Below are 24815 nucleotides of genomic sequence, written 5' to 3'. Positions count from 1 at the left end.
GGTTCCTCTCTATTCGGCCCCTGGTTAGGCCTCATCTAGAGTATTGCGTCCAGTTCTGGGCTCCACAATTCAAGAAGGACGCAGACAAGCTGGAGCGTGTTCAGGGGAGGGCAACCACGATGATCATAGAATCATAGAATAGCAGAGTTGGAAGGGGCCTACAAGGCCATTGAGTCCAACCCCCTGCTCAATGCAGGAATCCACCTTAAAGCGTCCCTGACAGATGGTTGTCCAGCTGCCTCTTGAAAGCCTCCAGTGTGGGAGAGCCCACCACCTCCCTAGGTCACTGGTTCCGTTGTCGTACTGCTCTAACAGTCAGGAAGTTTTTCCTGATGTCCAGCTGGAATCTGGCTTCCTGTAACTTGAGCCCATTATAGTGTCCTGCACTCTGGGAGGATCGAGAAGAGATCCTGGCCCTCCTCTGTGGGACAACAGTTGTGGCTGATCATTCTGGCTGCCCTCCTCTGAAACAAAGCCCTATGAGGAGAGGCTGAAAGAACTGAGCATGTTTAGCCGGGAGAAGAGAAGATGGAGGGGAGACACGAGAGCGCTCTTCAAATACTTAAAAGGTTGTAACACAGAGGAGGGCCAGGATCTCTTCTCAATCCTCCCAGAGTGCAGGACACGGAATAATGGGCTAAAGTTAAAGGAAGCCAGATTCCAGCTGGACATCAGGAAAAACGTCCTGACTGTTAGAGCAGTACGACCATGGAATCAGTTCCCTAGGGAGGTTGTGGGCTCCCCCACACTAGAGCCATTCAAGAGGCAGCTGGACAACCATCTGTCAGGGATGCTTTAGGGTGGGTTCCTGCACTGAGCAGGGGGTTGGACTCGATGGCCTTGTAGGCCTCTTCCAACTCTGCTATAAAATGAAGATTAACTAAGGGCAAAAAATTGAGGGAGGTCTTGAAAAGGGTATGCAAAAGGTGGGGTTTTAAGGAGGGATTTGAAGTCAACAGGAGAGAGAGAGAGAGAGAGAGACAGACAGACAGACAGACAATATGCCTGCAAGATCATACAAGCAAATTACACAGGATGAGATTCCTAACAATCAAAAATGTGTCCTGTTTGGATATTTACAGAATGTTGTTGATAACATGGGTTTAGAAACTGTTGGTTAAAGGTCTTTTTAGTACATACAGAAACATCCTACCAGTATTGAGGAGGGGGATACTCTCTTCTCCATTCACAGAAAGGAGTTATAAAATGTATTGTGTGTTTATCAGGGAAGCTGACAAAATGACCGGCCAGCTTAAAAAGAATAGTTTGTCAATGTTTGCTGTGTATCAGAACAGAAATACATACGGGACACAAAAGGAAACTGTGAATACAAGAGGAAGGTAAGAGTAGACCAAGAGGGGCGTGTCTTGCACAGAGAGCAAGGAGAAGGAGATTGTAAGCCTATGCGGCAGGGTCTTGCTATTTACTGTTTTACTCTGTACAGCACCATGTACATTGATGGTGCTATATAAATAAATAATAATAATAATAATAAAGAGAGGAGGATACGCACCGCTCCTGAGGAGTGTTTGCCCCAGATGAAGCAGTTCAGGATGAAGCACAGCCCAAAGACGACTCCAGGGTACAGAGTGGCCGTCTGCAAGGAAGGAAGCAAACCGGGCTGAATGGTGACCTGTCCAGGGAAGGAGCAGCACTGCGCACAGGTGGGGTTCCTACGGTTCCGTAGCCCTTCAGCAAAGCTCAGCAGCCCAAGAGCCTCTGTGGGAGCTGGTGCAAGACGAATCGGGAAGTCCCCTGTTCCGATTTCACCTGCTGTGACTTCGGCAACCTCTCTCGCTCTGCCTCAGGACACGCATGCACGCCCACCCCCGGCTCTGCAACGTGGTGACCATTTTAAAACGCTAAACATCATCGCTGTAACGTTGCCGCTGCCGCCACCACTCTGCAGCCTCCCCCCACCCCACCTGGTCCCAGATGCTGCGGAGAAAACGCTGAAACCGTCCCGGACCAGAAGCAAAACAGACCTTTACCAACCCCCCCTTTGTTTGCATCACTTATTCAAATGGCCACATCCGATTTCTCCTGTACTAGATCCGTTCTCTCTTCCTAATGCAGAACCCCAGCAATTCTCCCCCCCACCCACTAATTATGCCAGGGCTACTTCCCACGGCCCCTCAGTTCCTTTGCTACTGCGGTACGAAGACGAGGCTCCCAGGGCCGGTGCCAGACTATTTTGCGCCCTAGGCAGGTGAGCTGCTTTCACCCACCCAGCCCCACCCCAGCGTACCTGGGTGCGGGGCACCTTCTCGCCCGCCCAGCCAAAGCGGAGCTAGGACGCTGGGGTTGGGGGTTGGTGGGAGCAGCTTTGGAACGGCGCACCCGGCCAGACGCTCCGCTCTGGGAGAGCAACTTCCAGGCGCACCATTCTGAAGCTGCCCACCCAGCCCCCCACCCCAGTGTCCTGGCTTCACTTCGGCGCCCGCCCAGCCGAAGCGAAGCCAGGATGCTGGGGCGGGCGGCTTCGGAACGGCACGCCTGGAAGCCGCCCTCTCAGAGTCACTGGGAGAGTGGCTTCCGGGTGCAGCGTTCAGCGCCCTCCTTACCTTGGTGCTCTAGGCGGCCGCCTGAGTGGCCTCTATGGTAGCACCGGCCCTGGAGGCTCCCTGAAGTGAGGCTCTGGCCACCCCCACGGCGCGTTCCCAGATCCCCTTGGGGACCTCAGAGGCAGCAGGACCACTTACGCAGAAAGCTCCTTTTTTCCATCGATGGCCTTTCAGTGTCCGATATAACCGGCCGGCGGAGAAACCGCCAAAAACCCTAGGGTGGGGCAAGGAGGGGAGAAAGCAGAGGGTTAATCTCCCATCGCCTATCAGGTACCAGCCTGAGGCGCACAAGGCCGCGGCCACACCTACCCCATGAACATGAACAGGAAGCAGGCCGTGGTCATCAGGGCACCCCGGCTGGAAGGAGACAGCATCCCCAGCATGGCAACGACTGGAAGGCAAGGCAGGAAGAGGGTAAGAGACCACGCCACTCCGAAAGCGCTGGGCCACGAAAAGCAAACGGGCCAGCATGGGCCGAGGTGTGGACTTCCAAACTAACACAGTTCAAAGCGCGCACTTCTCAAAACGTTCAGGAAAGACACGTGCCCACCACTGCACCGGGTGCTGGCTTCACAGCCCCCCTGGAACATAGAAGGTGATCGCTTCACGGGGGAGGGGTGAATTGAGGAAGAACACTGAGCCCTGGGCACTAGAGCCCAAAGGAAGCTGATGGAACCTGACACCAGGGCAACCGCAGACATGCCTGGCAACGGGAAGCTGAAGGTTAGGGGCCATGCTGGCTGGGAATTATGGGAGTTGCAGTCCAACAGTGCTGGAGGGCACCAGTCTGGCGAAGGCTGCTCCAGGTAATCATAGAATCATAGAACAGCAGAGTTGGAAGGGGCCTACAAGGCCATCGAGTCCAACCCCCTGCTCAATGCAGGAATCCACCTTAAAGCATCCCTGACAGAGGGTTGTCCAGCTGCCTCTTGAAGGCCTCTAGTGTGGGAGAGCCGACAACCTCCCTAGGTCACTGGTTCCATTGTCGTACTGCTCTAACAGTCAGGACGTTTTTCCTGATGTCCAGCTGGAATCTGGCTTCCCATAACTTGAGCCCGTTATTCCGTGTCCTGCACTCCGCGAGGATCGAGGAGAGATCCTGGCCCTCCTCTATGTGACAACCTTCCAAGTCCTTGAAGAGGGCTATCATATCTCCCCTCAGCCTTCTCTTGTCAAGGCTAAACATGCCCCGTTCTTTCAGTCTCTTCTCATGGGGCTTTGTTTCCAGACCCAGTGGCCTGCATTTGAGAGTCGTAAGATGGCATCTTCTGTGGCACTTAAACCGCCCCGCCCCCCAATTTAGCTATTTCATAGAATAGCAGAGTTGGAAGGGGCCTACAAGGCCATCGAGTCCAACCCCTGTTCAATGCAGGAATCCACCCTAAAGCATCCCTGACAGAGGGTTGTCCAGCTGCCTCTTGAAGGCCTCTAGGGTGGGAGAGCACACAACCTCCCTAGGTAATTGTTTCCATTGTCATACTACTCTAACAGTCAGGAAGTTTTTCCTGATGTCCAGCTGGAATCTGGCTTCCTTTAACTTGAGCCCGTTATTAATGATACTCACAAATCACAATCAGGATCATGCAGAAGAGCTGGATTCCGGAGCCCAACAGGGAACTGAGGATCATGGGATACTGAGGGGGCCTGAAGACGTCGCCGTGCACCAGCTTCCACCCAGACTCCTCCATGGTGTCTTCCTGTGGAGGAAACCCAAACATGGCAGGACTGAAACCGGGGCCCCAAAAAGGGCTGTGTACAACTGAGGCCCAGTATTGGGCAAAAGGCAGGATACAAATAAATATAATAATACAACAGCGAGTGAAACACATGCAGGACTCTCCCCTTTCGGGAGGCAAATCAAATTTTGCAGGGGCTTAAACTGCCTCTGGGCTGCCATTGCCATCAAGTCTGGCTTACGGGTTTCCCGGAAGCATCTGGCGGGTCACTACGGGGCTCTGGAACGTACAGTTTCAGGCCTCTCCTGACGTGCTGAACTAGTTATATTGGCTGCCTCCCCCTGCCCAGCGAGGACTGTTTGAAACACCCTTAGAAGACAGCGATGGATGCTCCTGTCCTGCGTCACCTACAATGTCATCTTCCTTGTTGTAGTTGGCGATATCCTTCCGGAGGGTCCGGATGATGATCATGCTGAGAATACCTGAAAAGCAGAAACCCTGGAATGAGCCGATTCCAACCCATCCTGCGGAGCCCAGAAGTGTCCACACGCCCGCATGCGCGTGCAGCAATTACAAAAGCAGGGCGCGGGAGATGGATTCGCATACAGCCTTCAGGCCACAAACGCCCACAACCTTCGCCCTTGTCCACAGACAGTAGCACTGGGGTGGGTGGAGAAGGATCACCTACTCACAGCAAGTATCCTGCTTCATTATCATTTCATTTATGTGTTGCCTTTCCCCTCTTGCAAGGAGCCCAAGGCAGCTCACACGGTCCTCCTCCTCCTCTATTTTAACAACCCTACGAGGCTGAGTCAGTGACGAGCCCAAAGACACTCAGGGTGCTTCATGGGTGAGTGGGGACTAGAACTTAGTGCTGGTATTAACATTTAAAGCCCTAAACGGCTTGGGGCCAGGCTATCTGAAGGAACACCTCCTCCCATATGTACCTGCCCGGACCCGAAGGTCATCCTCAGGGGTCCTTCTCCGTGAGCCCCTGCCAAAGGAAGTGAGGCAGGTGGCTACCAGGAGCAGGGCCTTCTCTGCTGTGGCACCCTGGCTGTGGAATGAGCTCCCTAAGGAGGTTCGCTTGGCACCTACACTATATGCTTTTAGACGCCAGGTGAAGACCTTTTTATTCTCCCAGCATTTTAACAGTCTATAAATACATTTTAACTCGGTGTTTTAAATTTGTCATTTTGCATTGCTGCTGTTTTGATCTGGTTGAGCTTTTATATTGTATTTTATATGATGGTTTTATATTGTTGTTTTATACTTTGAATGTTTTTAATTTTTGTGAACCGCCCAGAGAGCTCCGGCTATTGGGCGGTATAGAAATGTAATAAATAAATAAATAAATAAATAAATAGTTAGCATTGTGTGCGCGCGCCCCTGCCTTGTGTATTTTAAAGAACATTGATCCAATTTCCCCCCACTATGCTTCATAATTACCACACTAAAGTTAACACCAACTGGTATCTAACTCTAATAAAATTAAACTTAATAAATAAAGAGAACTCGATACTTTGTTGTTGAGGATGTCAGAAGGAACGTATATACATATGTGGTGGAATTGCAAACATGTACAAAATTTATGGGAAATGGTATATAGAGAAATAAATGAAATAACTGGAATGGATTTAGAAGAAACTCCAAGTGTAGCATTATTATCAATGCATGAAAATCTCAAATGGAATCAGATGGAAAAAGAATTAATAACGAACCTGTTAACAGCTGCAAGGTGAAGGATATCCAGAAATTGGAAGGTTCAAGGAGATTATGATATAGAAGATTGGTATAAAGAAATATGGGATATTGCTATAAATGATGAATTAACATGTAACATTAGATTTAGAAGGGGAATAACAAAAACAATGATTTTTGAAGAGATATGGAAATTGTTCCTAGAATATGTATCGTTAAAAGGGGAGGACGAACGCCTCCAGCAGACACAATGCAATTTTGGAAACTAGAATAAGATCCTGAGGGTGGGGCGGGGGGGGGGCACTTATTAATGTGAGTTAGTTAAGAAGTAGAATGTATAGCTAAGAAATAAGAGGAATGTTATATTATGTATGTATGTGATTTATCATGTGTTGTTAAATAATAATAATTTAAAAAAATAAAATAAAGTTAACACCAATGCTTAAGATTCCTCTGTGTGTATTTCTTTTTTGGAAATATTTTATATATTCTTTGTTGTCATATTTGATTATTAGGAAATTACACATTTGTACTATATATAAGGGCCTTCTCCGCTGTGGCACCCCGGCTGTGGAACGAGCTCCCCAGAGAGGTCCGCCTGGCGCCTACACTGTACTCCTTTCATCGCCAGCTGAAGACCTTTTTATTCCCTTAGTATTTTAACACTTAATTTTAACTTAAATTTAAATTTTACTGTTTTAACTCTGTATTTTAATCTTATATCAATTTCTGCTGTGTGGTTTTATCCTGGTTGTGTTTTTCATACTGTATTTTGTATTTGTGCTTTTAACCTGTTGGTTGCTTTATTATGGTTTTAATTTTTGTGAACCGCCCAGAGAGCTTCGGCTATTGGGCGGTATAAAAATGTAATAAATAAATAAATAAATAAATAAATATAATGGGTATTTTCACATGGGCTGTTTTATTGAGCTTACATTGCTTAACTTATTTTTCCCCCAGTTTCTTGAACTGCTTCCTTTGCCCACAACAGGTGTTCTCATTCCTTTCCTTCCTGAGTTGGGGGCACACTCCTTCCTTCCTTCCTTCCTTCCTTCCTTCCTTCCTTCCTTCCTCATTTTACTTCCAAAAGGGGTTAAAATAACAGAGACAAGTGTGCACACTTTACACAGGGCCCCACTTAATTAATGCACAGATGCCTTGAGGAACTATCACGTACAGAGCTCAACGTGGTCCGTGACTCCTCCCCTCTGGCTCCTGAAACGGCAACGCGTTTCGTTCGGACAAGCCATGCATGAACCAGTCCTATAAACGTAACCCTATTTATATTTATTTATTACATTTATATCCCACCCCATAGCCAAAGCTCTCTTGGTGGTCTACAGGAGTTATGGGCGGTTTATTTATCGGCAGCAGGACTCTCAAGCAACAGGAGATTCAAACATGAGCACATGCGCTTCAGCACACAAGCCACTAGTGGGGGAAACAGACTCTAAAAAGCCACCGGCCAAGGTGCCACGAATACCAGCGCGTATAATTGCAATCCTTGCATACCTTCACAGCCTTTCAGGGTCCTGTTCTACACATACAACAGAACCAGGTGATGAAGTGCAATGCCCTACTGAAGATGGAATACTGCATTTTTTTTAAATGATCCCTTGAATTAAGGGGGAGCATTAAGGAGAACATAAACCCCGACAAAGAGAAAGCCAGGCAAGGAGAGGGCTAGAAAATGTAGCCCTATGTGCCAATTTTCTGTGGGCAGAGCACTTCTTTATATATATGGGGAAGCATTCAAAATGGAACTGCACTGGCTGCCTATTTGCTACTGGACCAGGTTTAAGGTTCTTGTACTTGTGTACAAAGCCCTAAACAACTTGGGACCAGGATACCTGAGAGAGCGCCTTCTCCTCTACCAACCTGCCCGGTCACTGAGGTCATCCAAGGGCCTGCTCCTGGTGGTTCCACCTAGACCCATCCTCCGATTGGAATCCACCAGAGGAAGAGCCTTCCGCGTGGTGGCCCCCCTCCTGTGGAATTCCCTGCCTCTGGAGGTCAGGCAGGTGCCAACTCTGTATTCCTTTCGGCGCCTCTGAAAACATCATTGTTGCAGGAAGCCTTCCCTTAATGACCAGCCACGGTTCACTTTTCATTTTGCTTCTTTTAAAAATTTATTTTAAGGTATTTCATTCTGCTTTTATTGTATTTTATCTTGTACACTGCTCCGAAATTTTGAATGGGGAGCGGTATATAAATGTTGTAAATAAATAGATAAACAAAAGTGAGGCGTCCCTCCTCTAATCTGAAGTGGTCCAGCTCATTTCGTTACCAGCCGGTTTATAAACAATATTCCGTTTGTGAACAGGATGCTAAGAGGAAGCATCAGTGAGTCACCCAAAGCTGCGTGACAAAGCTAGGATTTGAATCCAGGTTGGCTACTAGGCTATTTCACACTGGTTATTCATTCAGGCACATATGGTAGAACTAGCTCATTCTACTCGTGTGTAAGACCCCAAAGACCCCTACTATGGAGCAGCTGATGAGAAGAGCATGCACACACACACACACACACACACACACACACACACACAGTGGCTTCCCTCTCACCTGAAAGGAAGAAGACAACCACGACGGAGTTAATGATGGAGAACCAGTGTATCTGCACATCACTCATTGTGAGGTAAGTGTCCCAGCGAGAAGCCCATTTGATGTCGCTTTCCTGCAGGAAATTAGTAACTTTAGTCGATTAATTGCCATGCACTGAGGTAGCTCACTACCATTCCCATACAAGAGATGGAAAAACAGAGGCTGAGAGGTAAAAGTCAAGTTACGCAACAATCCTTCAATTATGAACTGCTTTTCAGCAAAGGCCCTCAAAATGGTCTACAACATAAAAATGTAATTGCCTAGACAGCATAAAATTATTATTTCTACTTTTTCATTTTAGAATTTATGTTTATTTATTTTTATAAACTCATACAGCTTATGCAGGGTTTTTTTTAAATAAATATATGCTTAAGTTCTATATTTTAAAAGTTATTTGTATATTAATTCTAGTTTTCCTTGATGAAGGACAATGGAATCAGTTACCTAGGGAGGCTGTGGGCTCTCCCACACTAGAGGCCTTCAAGAGGCAGCTGGACAACCTTCTGTCAGGGATGCTTTAGGGTGGATTCCTGCCTTGAGCAGGGGGTTGGACTCGATGGCCTTGTAGGCCCCTTCCAACTCTGCTATTCTATGATTCTATGACCACTATGGTCCAAAATGCATGGGATGAGGGTTGGATAAGTTCCGGGAGGCATCCATGGCTACTAGCCCTGATGGTTGTGTGCTATCTCCAGTATTCGAGGCAGTAAGCCTGTGTACACCAGTTGCTGGGGAACATGGGTGGGAGGGTGCTGTTGCACCATGTCCTGCTTGTTGGTCCCTGGCCGATGGCTGGTTGGCCAATGTGTGAACAGAGTGCTGGACTAGATGGACCCTTGGCCTGATCCAGCATGGCACTTACGTTCTTATGATAATTAATATTTTCTCCAGTTTACCCCACTGTAAACTAAGAGGAGAGACTAAAAGAACTGGGCATGTTTAGCCTGGAGAAGAGAAGATTGAGGGGAGACATGAGAGCACTCTTCAAATACTTAAAAGATTGTCACACAGAGGAGGGCCAGGATCTCTTCTTGATCCTCCCAGAGTGCAGGACACGGAATAATGGGCTCAAGTGACAGGAAGTCAGATTCCGGCTGGATATCAGGAAAAACTTCCTGACTGTTAGAGCAATACGACAATGCAACCAATGACCTAGGAACGTCGTGGGCTCTCCCACCCTAGAGGCATTCAAGAGGCAGCTGGACAGCCATCTGCCAGGGATGCTTTGAGGTGGATTCCTGCATTGAGCAAGGGGTTGGAATCGATGGCCTTGTAGGCCCCTTCCAACTCTACTATTCTATGATTCTACTCCCTCAATTACCCCTATCAAAAAGAATGCACACTCCAACTGCCTGTTACCCCGGGGATTACACACTCCACCAATGTCTGAAGGCTGTAGAGTTGCATGAATATGTCTTGTGGGGGAGGGTAGTGGCGTCTAAAAACAGGTTGTACGAGTTTGAAAGAAACAAGGCACAAAACAAAACTCCCAGCCCAGCAGCAAACTATTTTAATACTGAACAAGAGCGGAGCATGGCATGGAAGATTTCCCTGGGGAGGGAATTCTGCAACATAGGGCCACCACTCAAAAGCTCCACTTCTAGATGATGTTAATCTTCCTTGGTACCTGAAGCAACATCGGTCCAGGGATGCTCAACTTACGGCGAGGATTTATTTCATAGAATCATAGAATAGCAGAGTCGGAAGGGGCCTACGAGGCCATCGAGTCCAACCCCCTGCTCAATGCAGGAATCCACCCTAAAGCATCCCTGACAGAGGGTTGTCCAGCTGCCTCTTGAAGGCCTCTAGCGTGGGAGAGCCCACAACCTCCCTAGGTCACTGATTCCATTGTCGTACTGCTCTAACAATCAGGAAGTTTTTCCTGATGTCCAGCCGGAATCTGGCTTCCTTTATCTCATCCTTCTCTTGGCTATGGCTCCTCAGGCCTTGGACTTCTTCCCCCTGTAATCCCCATAGCATTTCGTGCGCCTCCCATCCTCCCCAGCCAGCCAGCCAGCCAGCCAGCCAGCCAGCCAGCCAGCCAGCCAGCCAGCCAGCCAGCCAGCCAGCCTCTCCTTTCCTCCACCCTTCTCTTCCCCAGGCCGAGCTCTCTCACCTTCCAGAGAACAGAGTAGGTGAAGAGCAGCTTGTTCTCCTTCGTGGGATCAATCTCTTGAGGGCCGGAGCTGGCGGCTTCGGGCAGAATGCACGTGCCCTTCTCGTCGGCCTTCAGATCTAGAGGGAAAAACCTCACGTCAGAAGAGCCCATCTTACTTCGGCTGAGTGCCCTGATTCCGCAGGAGCAGCTTGGGGTCCCCTCACCCCCACCGGCCCTGCATGGCAGTCTTCTAGACGAACCAATGCTTATCCTTTCCTGTGGGGACAAAGGTGCATACAACTGCCTTCTGCTGAATCAGATCTTTGGTCCATCCAGCCCGGTATTCTCTACAACAGCTTTCCCCAACCCGGTGCCTTCCAGGTGTGTTGGACTACAGCTCCCAGGATGCCCCACCCATCCTGGGAGTTGTAGTCCAACACATCTGGAAGGCACCGGGTTGGGGAAAGCTGCTCTAGGATGACTGGCAGCCATTCTCCAGTTGTTCAGGCAGAGGTTTTTCCAGCCCTGCTATCTGGGGGCCTTTTGAATGCAAAGCACTGAGCTATTAGCCCTCCCTGAAAATTAGCCCAAAAGATGTCAAGGGGCCCCCCATAGAGAGAAAAGCCAGCGGCTTCCTTCGGCTCACAGCTCCTCCTTGAAACACACTGTGGCGTTACACCCCACAAGTCAATTCCAAAGGTATGTCTGCGGTTTGTAAGTCTGTGGTTTTTAGAATGTTGGCCTGAGTGGGCGGAGTTAGAATGTCTTGGAGGGGGGGAGTGATATATAAGGGAAGGAAAGAGGGGATTGAGAAAACTTTTCGGGGAGACTCTTAGAGTCTTTAGTGCTCTCTCTGTTCAGGTCTGGAGAGTTTGAGGGTCAGTGCAGTGAGTGGTGTCTTTAGGGTGTGGTGTGCACGTAGTGGAAGTATATTAATCAATACTGAGAATAAAGAAAGTTCAAGAGTGACTGTGTGAGAAAAAGGAAAGCGCGAATGTGAATGAGTGACAGGATTGTATGGAAGGTTTCAAAAAGGTTTTTAAATGGTTTATTTGAAACAAAGCTTGTGAACTTTTAAAAATAAATTTTGATTGTTTTGTTTTTAAACTACCACAAAAGTCCCACGTGTCTGTTTGGCGTTTATCATCTTAAGTCTACACATATAACACCCACTCTGACAATCATTCACCTAAGCAGATATAACTCACAGCGCATTATTATATATATATATTAAATCCTTCTCCATTTTAAACCCCTTTCTCCACATAGTTTGGAGGAAGGTGGTTTTTATCCCTTGCCTCAGGCGTATCAAGCGGTGGTGCTTGGCTTGAGCAGGGAGTAGCCTCGGCCGGGTCTGGTGTTCAGAGCCTGTGTCGCCCCATAAGAAGTGGTGGCAGCAGTGAGGTCTGTCGTTCAGAGCCTGTGTCGTGGCACACATGTTCACAGAACGGGGAAGGATCCATATTCGCTGATCCCTAACGGGACGAAGACACCCTGGTCCCCCCCAAAGAGACACCTTTCGCTGCGCCTCTTACCAGAAAGCTTAATGCTCTGCGGAATGACTTCAAAGCGAACCACCCTGTAGGTCGGCTCCTGGTTCTCTTCCACATCCTCTCTGTGGTAGTAAAGGATGAAGGAGAGGTGGTTGTGCAGGTAGAACTAAAACAGAGCGACATTGAGAGGTACGTTAGAGGCCCCGGAGCAGGAACATGCAACCCAAATGAGGCGCTGGACATGGGCCTTCCCCAATGTGGTGCCCTCCAGATGTGCTGGACTGCAAGCCCTATCATTCCCAGCCATTGGCCATGCTGGCCAGGGATGACCGAAGTTGCACTACAGCAGTGGTTCCCAAACTTTTTCAGGTCACCGCCCCCTTGGTTCCACAAACTCATGTCCAGTGCCCCCTACCCTACACTATAAAAATCAATATTCAGAATAGCGGTTTTCAACGACCCACTAAGGAAGATAATAACAATAAAATTCAAAACAGTAACAATTAATTGAATATTTATTCAAAATCCGACGCACTGCAGGCTTGCTGAGGGAGGGAGGGAAAAGAGAGCAAACGCTTCTGTTTTGCAGCCGGCGTGGCAGGGCACACCAAGCAGGGTATGTCTCTTCATTAGCATTTTGGTGCTTTTGAAACATTTCAATTCACCATTAAAAGGAGTCTTCTTAAACGATATTAATACATGTGTGGATTCTTCCCCTATATGGCTTGGGACCAAACTACCTTCTCCCATAAAAATGTCTCTGGGTTTTCAGACCTTCTGGAGAGGCGCTTCTCGGAAAAGACCACCTCGAGCGCCCCCCTGCCACCCCTTTGCCTCTTAGCAACCCCCTATGCAATCCCACCGCCCCCAAGGGGGCAGTACCACCCACTTTGGGAACCACTGCACTACAGCCTCCCCTCCCCACAAGTAAGCTTTGGCCAGGGGCCCTCCATCTTAGACGTCTCCTGTAGGCAGCCAGGGCTGTGTGCCCAAACTTTTCCCAATAAGAACGGAGCTCAGGTAGAAACCAAAGCTAACAACAACAACAACAACAATAATATATTTATTTATTTGTTACCCGCCTCTCCCTCTGGATCGAGGCGGGGTACAACACAAATAAAAACACCATAAAATACATACAACTAATTCAAATGTTTAAAACCCGTGCATCATTAAAAGCAGCACACCATTAAAAAAGGCATATTAAAATTCAACTGGGTAGGCCTGCCGTAAAGAGATCAGTCTTTACGGCTTTCTTAAATTCTGGAAGTCTGTTAAGTTGACGAATCTCTCCTGGAAGGCCATTCCACAAACTGGGAGCGGCAGAAAAAAAGGTCCTCTGGGTAATAGTCGTCAGCCTTGTTTTTGTTGGCTGGAGTAAATTCTTCCCAGAGGACATGAGTGTGCAGGGCGGATGCACGGGAGAAGGCGATCCTGAAGGTAGCCTGGACCCAAACCATGTAGGGCTTTAAAGGTGATAACCAACACTTTATACTTTGCCTGGAAACGAATTGGCAGCCAGTGAAGAGATTTTAAGACCGATGTAATGTGGTCACCCCTAGGTGTACCGGTGACCAACCTGCCTGCCACATTTTGAACGAGTTGAAGTTTCCAGACTAGGCACAAAGGTAGACCTATGTAAAGCGCATTGCAGAAGTCAAGCCTCGAAGTTACCAGCGCGTGCACAAACGTCTTTAGGTCTTCCAACTCTAGGAAGGGGCGCAGCTGGCGTATCAGCCGAAGCTGATAGTAGGCACTCCTGGGCATCGCATCTATTCAGGCTGTCATTTGGAGCGACGGATCCAGGAGCACCCCCAAACTGCGAACACAGTCTTTCAGGGGGAGTGTAGCCCCATCCAGAACTGGTTGACCCACCTCCACACCCAGGTTATGACCTTTGACAGCAAGCACCTCCGACTTGTCTGGATTCAGCTTCAGTTTGTTTTTCCTCATCCAGCCCATTACTGCCTCTAAGCATTCATTCAGAGGAGACACACTATCCTTAGCTGATGCTGTTATTGAAGGCATAGAGAAATATATTTGGGTGTCATCAGCAGACTGATAGCACCCCGCCCCATGCCTCTGGATTATCTCTCCCAGCGGTTTCGTGTAGATGTTAAACAGCACTGGGGAGAGAATGGTGCCTTGTGGTACGCCATACAACAGCTCCTCCTTTGAGGAGCAGCTATCTCCACGCATCACCATCTGGAACCTGCCCGAGAGGTAGGACCAGAACCACTGGAGCGCAGTGCCCCCGATGCCCAATCCCCTCAGGCGATCCAGAAGGATACCATGGTCGATGGTATCGAAAGCCGCTGAGAGGTCCAAAAGCACCAGCAGGGACACCCTCCCCCTGTCAATACTCAGGCGTAGACCATCTGCTAAGGCGACCATAGCGGTCTCAACTCCGTATCCTGCTCTGAAGCACAAGTATTCTGTGCTGGCCATCATCCAAAGGTAATTCTTAATTTGGCAATCAGAATAAGTTATGCACGTTAAATCAACAGCTATAAACGGTCCGGAAACTTCAGCTGCTACAAAACAGGGCAGCCCGTTTACTAACAGGGACTGGCCGGCGAGATCACATCACGCCAGTCCTTTTACAACTTCATGGGCTGCCAGTCCAGGTCCGGGCCAGATTCAAAGTGCTGGTATTGACATTTAAAGCCCTAAACAGTTTGGGGCCAGGCTATCTGAAGGAACGCCTCCTCCCGTATGTACCTGCCTGGACCCTAAGGTCATCTACAGGGACCCTTCTCTGTGAGCCCCTGCCAAAGGAAGTGAGGCAGGTGGCTACTAGGAGCAGGGCTTTCTCCGCTGTGGCACCCTGGCTGTGGAATGAGCTCCCCAGAGAGGTCCGCCTGGCGCCTACACTATACTCCTTTTGTCACCAGCTGAGGACTTTTTTATTCTCTCAGTATTTTAACACTTAATTTTAACTTAAATTTAAATTTTACTGTTCTAACTCTGTATTTTAATCTTATACCAATTTTTGCTGCGTGGTTTTATCCTGGTTGTGCTTTTTATATTGTATTTTGTATTTGTGTTTTTAACCTGTTGGTTGTTTTATTATGGTTTTAATTTTTGTGAACCGCCCAGAGAGCTTCGGCTAATTGGGTGGCATAAAAATGTAATATATAAATAAATAAATAATTTATTTTGCGCCCAAGGTCCAGGCTTTTAGGACTCTGGAATACATTGGCTAGGAACAGTGTGGCAAAAAAGGAACATGGAGCTGGGAGGCGAGAGAACAGCAGAGGATTCGGGACTGGAGGCCCCACAGCGTCACGGAAGCACATCGTCACGATCAAAAGGACAAACTGGTGGTTACGGAGGGGCCGTGTTGATTAGTTTCCTGACATTTTTTACCAGGATCTTTTGCTGGGGGGTTGGGGGTGGGGCTGTTGTCTCCCCTTCAGCTCCCAACCAGGCCCAATCCGTTCTCCCAGTTTAACAGGTCCTCAGCGCTAACGCCAGTTACACCGTGGACTTCAGACTCTCTAAAAGCCATGTAAGAGCTGACTTGCAGGTTTGTTTAGAAAGGGAAAGGCTCACAGTCCCCCCCTTCCACGCCTTGTTTCAATGACTAGAGGAAGGCAGGAAGGAGCTGTCACATTGCAGTAGGACAGGACAGGCGCAAAAAGCTGGCGATCCTTCCTATCAACCTTCCCCAACTTGGCGCCCTCCAGTTGTTTCAGATTACAGCTTCCAGAATTCCTGACAGTTTGGTTGGGGCTGATGGGAGCTGAAGTCCAAAACATCTGGAGGGCACCAGACTGGAGCGGGCTGCTTCCTATCACGCCTCCTCTTAGCGGGGGAAGAGCTTCAAGCGCGGCAGTCTTAGTGAGCCGAAGGACAGGTCTGAGATCCCTGCATCCCGGAGGGCACGATCCCTCGTCGCGTTTGTGAGTCACGAGCCGTCCACAGCCGCTGCTTGATGAAGCCAAGTGGAGCAGAGCAAGCCTCAGCTGCTGCCGCTGCCACCTTGCCCACCTGTTCAGCCATGGAGGCATTGCAAAGGCGGAGGCCACTAACGCCGAGCAGCAACTGGGAATTATTCTGCAGCAGAGAGGAAGAGGCAAGGGAAGCCGGGTCCCTCCATTGGGCTCCTCCTCTCCCAGAACAGTCTCCCTCCATGGCTGTTCCACCACGGCATTACTAGAGGTGTAAAATTTCCGGAAATTTTGAAGCCATGGAAAAAAACTGGGGTTTTCCCCGGAAAAAACGGAAAATTTTGGAAAAATTGAAATAACGCAATATTAGCACTTTTTACAGATTGAAAGTCACTTTGAAACTTTAGGAACATAAAATGTAATTATGTCCAAGTTGGTTTGGCATAAAATTATTACATTTGGTATATTAAAACTAGTGTATTCAAACAATTATTACGAATTTAATTTACTTTTTTTTTGGGGGGGGGGTAACAAATGGAGCTACAAGCCCCTGAACTGTTAGGAACACCTGAACTGTAAGGGAACCTCTTTGGTTCTGCCAGTTTATGAGCAGGCAAAAAAGTTTTTTAAAAAAACAACACCTGAAGAAACCACCAACATTAGAAACAAAGAAAATTATTTCTGTCTTTGCTAGTCCTCCAGTGTCAAGACATAAAGCCCCCATTCCCATAAAAAGAACTGAGAAAGATCAGGGGCGGGGGGAGACCAAGATTCAATGAATATGCATGAAATTTAATCAGACTCATTTCCTGACCTATCGCTATCAGTATTGGTTTCAGTCTCTGCTTCCGTGGCAGTGCTGCCCCCTAGAGGCAGAAATGCATCTTGCTCTTGCATTGGAGAGTTGTAGTCTCAGTTTGCTGCTATTATTATTATTATTATTATTATTATTATTATTATTATTATTATTATATTTATTTGTATCCTGCCTTTTGTCCAATGCTGGGCCTCAAGGCGGCCTTACAAAGTTTAAAATATACATGGTGGTGGTGGTGGGGAAACAAAACGATAAACATTTAAAATACACAACAAAATTATAAGACATTAACATAGATGGAGGGCCAGACTATTCTCCAAAGGCCTGCTGGAACAAAAAAGTTTTAGCCTGCTTCCGAAAGCCCATCAAGGAGGGAGCCAGTCTAACTTTCCTGGGAAGAGAGTTCCAGTGCACTGGAGCGGCCACCGAGAAGGCCCTCTCCCATGTTCCCACCAAGAGCGCCTGTGAAGATGGTGGGACTGAAAGAAGGGCATCTCCAGAAGTTCTCAAAGCACGGGCAGGCTCATAAGGGAGAATACAGTCTTTCAAATAACCTGGACCCGAGCAATATAGCACTTGCTTGTCCTTGGTGCACAGACATTGTAATAATCTGATCCTGTACAGTTTTTAGAAATCATTTGGAGAAGTAAATATCTGAACACCTTGTCTTAAACATTTTATTCATCATGCTAAAATAAAACATCCCGTAATCCATTTTTTCTTCATTTTTTTTCAATTTTTTTGGGAAAAAAACAAAAAAGGCTTCAGGGAAAAAAGGGGAAAAACCACGTTTCCCCCCCCCCCCGAATTTTCCCGGTTTTTCCCTGGGCCTTCACATCTCTAGGCATCACACATTGATTAAAGAGAGTTGGCATCTTAATTTGATGGTGTTCCTGTTCCTACTCTGCCCCTTTCTCATTCTGTATCAGGTCTATTAGACTGTAAGCCTGTAGCTGGGTTTTTAAAACACATTTGTGCAACACAAATACAACTTTAGGCACTTTATAAATGACGATTCCCAACTCTCACATGTCCTCAGGGAGGGATCGCAGCCTGGGTGTCACCTGAACTGATCTCCAGAATGCAGGCAAAAAGGAAGAGCTACTCCGTCTTGTGCCCAGGGAGCTCAAATACACTCCTTGGGAAAGCAACACGTGAGCTTGGCGTAAACCCCATCCAAGGATCCCTCAGCATTCTCTGGCAAGAGGGGTTTCCAGTGTGGGTGTGGGGTGGCATTGCAGCAGGGCCTGGACAAGAGTGATTGAAATGTTCAAAGGTCTGCTCTTAGCACAGGGATGGGAGGGGGGCTCTGGACTGCAGGCCAGATACACCCCCACCCCTATCCCCACCCCAGGGTTTTCCCATCTGGCCCACAAACTCATTCTGCTCTCATTCCCGATCAGTAATCAGAGCTAAGATCATTCGAGCATATAACACCGATTCTGGCCTGCTTGCATTGGCTGCCTGTATGTTTCCGAGCCCAATTCAAGATGCTGGTTTTAACCTATAAAGCCTTACACGGCTTGGGACCACAATACCTGAGGGAACGCCTCTCCCGACATGAACCTACCCGTACACTGCGCTCAACATCTAAAGTCCTCCTCCGAGTGCCTACTCCGAGGGAAGCTCGGAAGATGGCAACAAGGGAGAGGGCCTTTTCGGTGGTGGCCCCCCGACTGTGGAATGATCTTCCCAATGAGGCTCGCCTGGCGCCAACGTTGTTATCTTTCAGGCGCCAGGTCAAGACTTTCCTCTTCTCCCAGGCATTTTAACAGCATTTAACAACATTAAGTTTGTTTTTAATGGACCCCAGAATTGTTGTTTTTAAATGGATACTGTTGTTTTTATACTGTTTTTATGTTTTTGATGGTTTTTAAATTCTGTATACTTCTGTTTACTATTTTTAATTTCTGTAAACCGCCCAGAGAGCTTTGGCTGTGGGGTGGTATATAAATGTAATAAAATAAATAAATAAATAAATAAATGGTAATGAAATTGGAATTCCATGGTTGGTCAAAAAAAAAAGAAAAGAAAAAGAGCTCACCACCCCTGTCTTAGCACATTCAAGCTTAAATTGCAAAATGAAGAATATTTTCAGAAGTGCTGTTTGATGTTCCTTAGTGACGAAAAACAGACGTGCGGCAGTGCAATTCACACTTTTAAAACACAGGGGATGATGTCCTCTTTGCCCTCCCTAAACGGTACCACTGAACCATCCCCCTCTTCATCCCAGGTTAAAACAAGACATCTTCACCTTATTGTTGTCCATGAATCCGAGCCGATAGCCGTGTTCAAACTGGGCGTCCTTCTCCTTGTTCTTCTCTTCTTCCTCACGGTTTGAGTAGAACTCCAGCCTCGTGGCCACGGGCAAGTTGTCCGCGATGCTGCAATGACAAGCCTTTGAGTCAGACCTACTTGCCCACGGCTACCTATGGCCTGTCATAACGGGGGGGATGCCTGCTGAAAAGCTGTTCCATCTCGTGACCAGAGTAGGACTCACAGGTGGACGTAGTATTCCTCCTGGATCCGCTCCGCAATCAGCTTGCTGTCTTCCTTTTTCAGGACTACAGGAATGTTTGGGACATTGCACAAAACCTCACACTTCTTCTCGATGCTCATGAAAACCTGGAATGGAGTGTTGACGATCCGGTCACCCCTGAGGACCTCACCTGCAAGGTTGTTTGGGGGTTGGTGGGAAGGAAAAGAAGGAGAACACAATAAAGATAAGGACCCATTACTCAATAGCAGAGAAAGGCTCCAGGTTTTAACCGCTAGCACCACCAGCTAAAACATCTCAGGTATCAGGGCTACCAGACAAGAGCAGATCATACTGAGCAAAATAGAGCAACTGTCTAACTGAGTGAGGCAGCTTTGTAGATTACATCAATGGAATAATCTATCTACATGTTACCAGGAGGACAACGTTCTGTCTGACTAGTCTCCTCTTCTTTTCAGACTTTTTGGATGGGCATTGGGACCTCATACCTTTCCTGAGCTTCCTTAGGGAAGACCACCTCCCAGGACTACGCACTACCATACAAGATAGAATCATAGAATAGTAGAGTTGGAAGGGGCCTAAAAGGCCATCGAGTCCAACCCTCCGCACAATGCAGGAATCCACCTTAAAGCATCCCTGACAGTTGGTTGTCCAGCTGCCTCTTGAAGGCTTCTGGTGTGGGAGAGGCCACCACCTCCCTAGGTCATTGGTTCCATTGTTGTGCTGCTCTAACAGTAAGAAAGTTTTTCCTGATGTCCAGCCGGAATCTGGCTTCCTGTAACTTGAGCCCGTGATTTCGTGTCCTGCACTCTGGGAGGATCGAGAAGAGATCCTGGCCCTCTTCTGTGTGACGACCTTTCAAGTATTTGAAGAGTGCTATCATGTCTCCCCTCAATCTTCTCTTCTCAAGGCAAAACCTGCCCAGTTCTTTCACCCTCTCTTCATATTCTATGATTTCACAGAATAGTAGAGTTGGAAGGGGCCTAAAAGGCCATTGAGACCAACCCCCTGCTCAATGCAGGAATCTACCTTAAAGCATCCCTGACAGATGGCTGTCCAGCTGCCTCTTGAATGCCTCTTGAATGTGGGAGAGCCCACCACCTCCCTAGGTAACTGGTTCCATTGTCGTACTGCTCTAACAGTCAGGAAGTTTTTCCTGATGTCCAGCTGGAATCTGGCTTCCTGTCACCTGAGCCCATTATTCTGCGAGACTGTGGTATTTGGTGACAGGACCTTGAGAAAAGACAGCAAAAAATGAGTGCCCCCACCCAAGAATGGAAAGCAAACACCACACAGATCCTGAAGAAGCCTCAAGCGTGGATACTGCAGGACCACACAGGAAGACCTGATGCCGAGCATGGGGTACAAAACATTGGGGCCTACCCAGATTTTCAGCTTTATACGTGATTGTGCCAGGACGACAGAACGGTAAGGAGTAGTACTCATAAGGCAGCTGGGTTCGTGAACTGGTGAGCTTCACAGCCTGGAAAAAGAGAGAGAAAAGCCATTAGCTACACCTTCCTGAATCTGATTGGAGAAATGGTAGTTTTCTATTTCCCCACTTTCCCCCCCCGCCCCTTCAATCCAGACAAATTCTGAATTGCAGAGGAAACATTTGAGACAGACGCAAGGTTCCAGACACCACAGGCTTGGCCGCTAAGGACTAGCCAAACCTCACTGTCGTTGCTCTGGAAGCCTCGCGGACCAGATAAATACAGCCTTCCTCAACCTACGGCGCTCCAGATGTGTTGGACTACAACTCCCAGAATGCCCCAGCCAGCTCTGCTGGCTGGGGCATTCTGGGAGATGCAGTCCAACACATCTGGAGCGCCCTGGGTTGAGGAAGGCTGGGATAAAACCCACAGCTTTAGAAAGACACAGACATACAGCTTGACCTTCTCCCAAGAGTTTGCAAACAACCCCCAAAGCATGTATTAGTGGTCTTGGAGAGCTTAACATCCTGTAGTACTTCACCCCACCCCTCAAAAGTGCTGAAGCACACACAGGGGAACCCACTGCAGTTTCCAGCTTGTTATAGGTACGGGAAAAACATTTTGGAAACGGAACTTCTATATAAATAAAAAAGAATTAGAACATTAAACATTTATATAACGGGTGTAAATGAAAAGCAATAAACTACTGGAGCATTTTATAGATTCCATCCATTTCAATACCTCACTTTCTCACTATAATCAAGTGGGTTTCAAAGTGCTTAACTTGGGCTAGGCTGTGCCCATGATGCAATCGTATCAGAAACTCAAATAAAACAAGCAATGGGGCCATTATCCCAGGATGAACAGTGTGCAAACAGGTCCATCATCATTAAAGTCTGTCTCAAACACCTTTGGCAATATTTGTGGTAGAATCCTCCCTTTGGTATCCAATAGCCACAACTATTGTCACACAGAGGAGGGCCAGGATCTCTTCTCGATCATCCCAGAGTGCAGGACACGGAATAACAGGCTCAAGTGACAGGAAGCCAGGAACTTCCTGACTGTTAGAGCAGTACAGCAATGGAACCAGTTTCCTAGGGAGGTTGTGGGCTCTCCCACACGAGAGGCCTTCAAGAGGCAGCTGGACAACCATCTGTCAGGGATGCTTTAGGGTGGATTCCTGCATTGAGCAGGGGGTTGGACTCGATGGCCTTGTAGGCCCCTTCCAACTCTGCTATTCTATGATTCTAGGATTCTAGGAAGCCAGATTCCGGCTGGACATCAGGAAAAACTTCCTGACTGTTAGAGCAGTACGACCATGGAACCAGTTACCTAGGGAGGTTGTGGGCTCTCCCACACGAGAGGCCTTCAAGAGGCAGCTGGACAACCATCTGTCAGGGATGCTTTAGGGTGGATTCCTGCATTGAGCAGGGGGTTGGACTCGATGGCCTTGTAGGCCCCTTCCAACTCTGCTATTCTATGATTCTAGGATTCTAGGAAGCCAGATTCCAGCTGGACATCAGGAAAAACTTCCTGGCTGTTAGAGCAGTACGACAATGGAACCAGTGACGTAGGGAGGTGGTGGGCTCTCCCACACTAGAGGCCTTCAAGAGGCAGCTGGACAACCACATGTCAGGGATGCTTTAGGGTGGATTCCTGCATTGAGCAGGGGGTTGGACTCGATGGCCTTATAGGCCCCTTCCAACTCTACTATTCTATGATTGTAACTCAACCAGGCATTCTTTGGGACTTCTGTCACTAATTTGTAAAGAGCACCCTGCCATTTCAAGGTGTCAGCAAGGGTGGAGAGGCTGGTCAAATATTATCAGTCAATTGTCTATCTGACCATGATCAAGTGCTGTCGAATACTCCAAGAATTATGCTGCATAGTCAGCAGCTTGAGCCCCGCCCCCTGCAAAGTATGTTATAAGTTAGCAAGGGGCAGGAGTAAGAGGTAACGTGCCTGTGAGCTCTGCAGCAGCCAGGGCAACGCTCCGCCCACTGACTACCTGTTATAACTGCAAGGAACACAAGCCAAAGGCCACAAGTCAATCGAGGGCTTAACTAGGACCACTGAGACCAGAGTTCAAATCCTCGCTCAGCTATGAAGCTCATCAGGTGACAATGAGTTAGTCACACACACAACCTAACGTACCTCACAGGCTTGTTGTGGGCATATTGTGATGGGGATGGATGGAATTAAAATGCAATAAAATTACTACCTCTCTCTCTCTCAGTTCAGATTATTTGGGATTTTTCTGTAGTTAGCATAAGTACCATGGTTAAGCATAATCGTTTGAGCGGTTTTCGGCCAGCCAAATGTCAGCCTACCTTGATTTCTACGGCATCATTTCGGTGGAAGTTGATGGGTGCAACGCCCGGCACGTAGAAGCAGCTCACCCCATGGCAGAAAAGCAGCACCAGCAGATACATGAGCCTTTCCTGCCAAAAAATAATTTTAAAAAGCAGATGGTGCCATCAGAGCCAAACCCATTCGGAGAGATGCGAGCACATGCAACAAATTCCCAACACTGCCTGCTTGTTGGTTGTGGGTTTTTGTTTTTAAAGTCTCAACACAAAGCTGGCTCAGCCACAAAGCTGCCTCAGTAATTTTGGGTAAATCTGCAAGAACTGCAGACGTTGCAGACAGAGGGACACCACGAAAGAGGCCCAATTTTCCTGCTGCTACTAAGCCCCTTCTGCTCCCAAAGAAAACGAACACACCCCAGGATACTCAGGGTGTCAAAGCCTTTCACCATTCCCTCTGCAGTCTTTCCCGAATGAGTCTGACAGGGATAGTGTGCAACTCTGGAGTCTTAAGGAAGAAAACAGCCACTCTACGTTCAAGTCTGCCCTCTTCAACTTCTTAAGCCCCTTTACTCAGTATTTTCTCTCTACTCCCCCAAACACAGCTATTACTCAGAACGAAGAGCAAAGGCAAACACACACAGAAGGTCCATGCGCACAAGTCTGTTTTTCGGCCTACGCTATTTCAGGTGATGTGTAAACACGGGAAGGTCTAAATCTTTCTCCAAGTAAGATACTTCCTATAAATATATTAAACATAATGTTAGGAGGGGGGAAGGAAGCAACTCTAGCAGCTTCTCTTCACCATGATACTTTTATACGCACAAAAGCAGTGTGTCGGGCGGAGAGGAAGCTTTCAAACATTTGGTTTACCCAGGCTGAAATGGCACACAAGCTGCAACAGATGCATCACGTGGGGGCAGCATCTGACCCACTAAAATTTTTAGTGAGCTACAAATGTCAATTTCTCCACACTTTTTTACCTCCAGGAAGAAGGGAGAGAAGAAAGTTTTGGCCCAGGGCTTCTAGTTACTGCCTCCTAATAGAAGCAAATTGTTATTCAAGCCTAATACAAAGCAGGCAAAACAAACACATAGAAAACAACTACGTTTTCCCCTACGGCAGGACATTATCTATCCAAGGCAATATTGAAGTGTGGCCACCCAGCTATACAATGGCACTGCCAGGTTTCGATAAATCAAGTATTACACACATGATTTTGAAAGGCAGCAGAGGATAGAAAGCAATTCCTCTCAAAACTTTACACACCACCAAGCAAGTAAAGGACTCTGTTGTTTTTGCTGCAACAGACTAAGATGACTATGCAGCTATTTGGAAATAATTAGTGGTAATGTACTTAAAAGCATTATTTGACTAGTCGATTGTGCCCACAAAGATTGGCAAACTTTCTCTCTTGTGCACACAGACAGACAGACACACACAAACTTCTAGAACAAACCCCAGTGGCTTTCAATAGCCCATGAAACCTTGAGACAAGAACCATGTGCCGTACTTCCTTTGAAATGGTATCTGCTTACTGCAACTTGATGGGGATATTGTAGCTCAGAACACAAGACACACAGAGGAGGGCCGGGATCTCTTCTCGATCCTCCCAGAGTGTAGGACACGGAATAATGGACTCAAGTTAAAGGAAGCCAGATTCCAGCTGGACATCAGGAAAAACTTCCTGACTGTTAGAGCAGTACGACAATGGAACCCATGACCTATGGAG

At 47.7% G+C, this 24815-nt stretch overlaps 1 protein-coding gene across 1 annotated transcript in view; it reads right to left on the bottom strand.

The window, feature by feature from the left end:
* The window catches only part of TM9SF4 (transmembrane 9 superfamily member 4), a 37071-nt gene that overhangs the window by 9425 nt on the left and 2831 nt on the right, over positions 1 to 24815 (bottom strand). The window contains exons 2-13 of the mRNA XM_063147455.1: positions 23108 to 23218; positions 20727 to 20826; positions 19347 to 19515; positions 19101 to 19230; positions 12179 to 12302; positions 10662 to 10780; positions 8507 to 8618; positions 4652 to 4722; positions 4129 to 4261; positions 2874 to 2955; positions 2703 to 2778; positions 1514 to 1597 (exon numbers count right to left, since the gene is read on the bottom strand). Coding sequence (XP_063003525.1) covers positions 1514 to 1597; positions 2703 to 2778; positions 2874 to 2955; positions 4129 to 4261; positions 4652 to 4722; positions 8507 to 8618; positions 10662 to 10780; positions 12179 to 12302; positions 19101 to 19230; positions 19347 to 19515; positions 20727 to 20826; positions 23108 to 23218 — 1311 coding nt within the window. The remainder of the gene's footprint in view (positions 1 to 1513; positions 1598 to 2702; positions 2779 to 2873; positions 2956 to 4128; positions 4262 to 4651; positions 4723 to 8506; positions 8619 to 10661; positions 10781 to 12178; positions 12303 to 19100; positions 19231 to 19346; positions 19516 to 20726; positions 20827 to 23107; positions 23219 to 24815) is intronic.

The sequence above is a fragment of the Elgaria multicarinata genome, chromosome 1 (genome assembly GCF_023053635.1).
Source record: "Elgaria multicarinata webbii isolate HBS135686 ecotype San Diego chromosome 1, rElgMul1.1.pri, whole genome shotgun sequence".
Lineage (NCBI taxonomy): Eukaryota > Metazoa > Chordata > Lepidosauria > Squamata > Anguidae > Elgaria > Elgaria multicarinata.
Note: the sequence above shows the minus strand (reverse complement) of the source record. Positions and strands in the feature narration are given on the sequence as shown.